Here is a 1917-nt window from a genome sequence, read left to right on the forward strand (position 1 = left end):
GTTTTCTTCCCCAGGATGGTGATGTTGATAGTGCATTTTATTCTCAGGGACCTCAACAAATTTAATGACTTTAAGTCCGTCACCAGAAGCAACGAGCAACCGAAGGCAATTTCTTGCATATGTTTGCCGCAAAGGACAATGCAACTCTCTGAACACCAGTGGAGAAAAATTCTAGGTATGACAGCACTGTCATAAGAGCCCCGCACGAAGACATGCAGTTGGGTGTTCTTGAGAAATCTTCTTGATCATGATCACGAATTAATTCACATTGAAGATGAGTCCATTCCGGATAGGATTCAATGCGGGCGGTTCCCGCAGGATGGACTGCTTTCTTTAAATTGCCGGTACATTGAACCTTTAAATGAAGTGCAGAAAGGCGTTTCCTTTGAAGTCTTCTTTGCTGAATTCTTTCATGGCTAGAAATTTCAGCTTTGCCTGAAAGTATGTGTTTGAAGCGACAGTTGGTCCCGGTCTCTTGACGGCACTGTAAAGAATATTTGGCACGGCTTTTTACTGTGTTGAAACCAAAGATTCGCTACTGCAGGAGTACTGGTGGTGCACCGAGAAGGCTCTTGACTGGGGCCCTGGTGGCGGCCCTGATCTAATTGTTGACGATGGCAGTGACACTACACTTCTGATACATGAGGGAGTGAAGGCCGAGGAAGAGTTTGCCAAGACTGGGAAGGTGCCGGATCCGTCTTCTACCACCAATGTGGAGTTTCAGATCGTGTTGGAGTTGATCAAGGAAAGCCTCAAGGTGGATCCATTGAGGTATCACAGAATGAACGATAGAATTGTTGGTGTGTCTGAGGAGACTACTACTGGGGTTAAGAGGCTTTACCAGATGCAGAATGTCGGGTCCCTGTTGTTCCCTGCTGTTCCCTGCTATCAATGTTAATGACTCTCACACAAGCTGCTTTGCTGATTTGGAAATCGTATTCAGTAGGGCGTAAATTCATTCTACCAGCGTTTTCCCAACTCTCACACAGCAAGAACAAGAGGACCTCCTCACAATGGCGAAGAAGAAAAATGGATCGAAGAAGAAGAACTTTCAAACCCTCGCCCGGATGGACCCTCAGACCTGGGGATAGATCTGACTCAACTGATTCCATGATACTCTTGATTTTCTAGATAAAAAGCCAGATTCTCTGGATTTGACTTATTTTGAGTTAATTTATTTTTAGAAATTTTCTTTATTAGTTTTCAATAGAATTAGTTTTTAATAGAATTTCTTTATGACTAAAACAAAACAAAAAAACAATTTTTTAATTAAAAAAAATATATATACATATATATATATATTAAAAAAATAATAATAATGCATATTGTGTGTGGCTTTGTAATTAGTTTTTTTCTTTATAATTTATATAAAAAAAAAAACGAATATAAAAAAAACAATAATAAATTGAAAACATTGTTTTTAATTTGATATTTAAAAAAAAAAAAAAAGCGTTTTGTGTGTTGATTTTTTATTTGATTTAAATAAAAATAAAAAAAATATTTTGTGTGTTGATTCATTTAATATTTTGGATAATAAAAAAATCAAAACACAAAATAATTTTATTTTTATTTATAAAAAAAAAAAGAAAAAAAAAAAAAAAAATGTATTTTTAAGTTAAAAAAAAAAACTAACTTTGTTTTAGTGATAGTTTTTTTCATTATTAGGTTTTAACAAATAAAATTTTGTTGATTTTTTTTTAACTTAAATAATAAATTAAAAATTTATGTTTTTAATTTATTTTTTAAAGAAAAATCTAAAAAATAAATAAAATCAACATATAAAAAAAAATAAAAAATAAAATAAAATTATGTTTTCATTAAAAAAAAAAGGAATTCACAAAATTCACACAGCTTTGCAAATAAAAATAGGATACTTGGAAACACATTTCAAAAATCGATTGGAGGATTCTAAAGACG

General features: G+C 33.0%; 1 protein-coding gene across 1 annotated transcript; it reads left to right on the forward strand.

The window, feature by feature from the left end:
- Positions 1-299: 299 nt before the first annotated feature.
- Positions 300-898, forward strand: LOC149211552 (adenosylhomocysteinase-like). Its single transcript, XM_089388428.1, has 2 exons — positions 300-344; positions 545-898. Exons 1-2 carry the CDS (start codon positions 300-302, stop codon positions 896-898), a joined length of 399 nt encoding a protein of 132 aa, XP_089244554.1.
- Positions 899-1917: the final 1019 nt, after the last annotated feature.

This window comes from Pinus tabuliformis, chromosome 1_1 (genome assembly GCF_031772625.1).
Source record: "Pinus tabuliformis cultivar Carrire ecotype Pingquan chromosome 1_1, CPIR1, whole genome shotgun sequence".
Taxonomy (NCBI): Eukaryota; Viridiplantae; Streptophyta; class Pinopsida; order Pinales; family Pinaceae; genus Pinus; species Pinus tabuliformis.

Bases quoted from the DNA above. Each gene is read 5' to 3' on its own strand.
- LOC149211552 (XM_089388428.1), top strand. From the start codon at position 300: ATGCGGGCGGTTCCCGCAGGATGGACTGCTTTCTTTAAATTGCCG. The intron at 345-544 runs GTACATTGAACC...TCGCTACTGCAG, and splicing joins CTGCTTTCTTTAAATTGCCG to GAGTACTGGTGGTGCACCGA.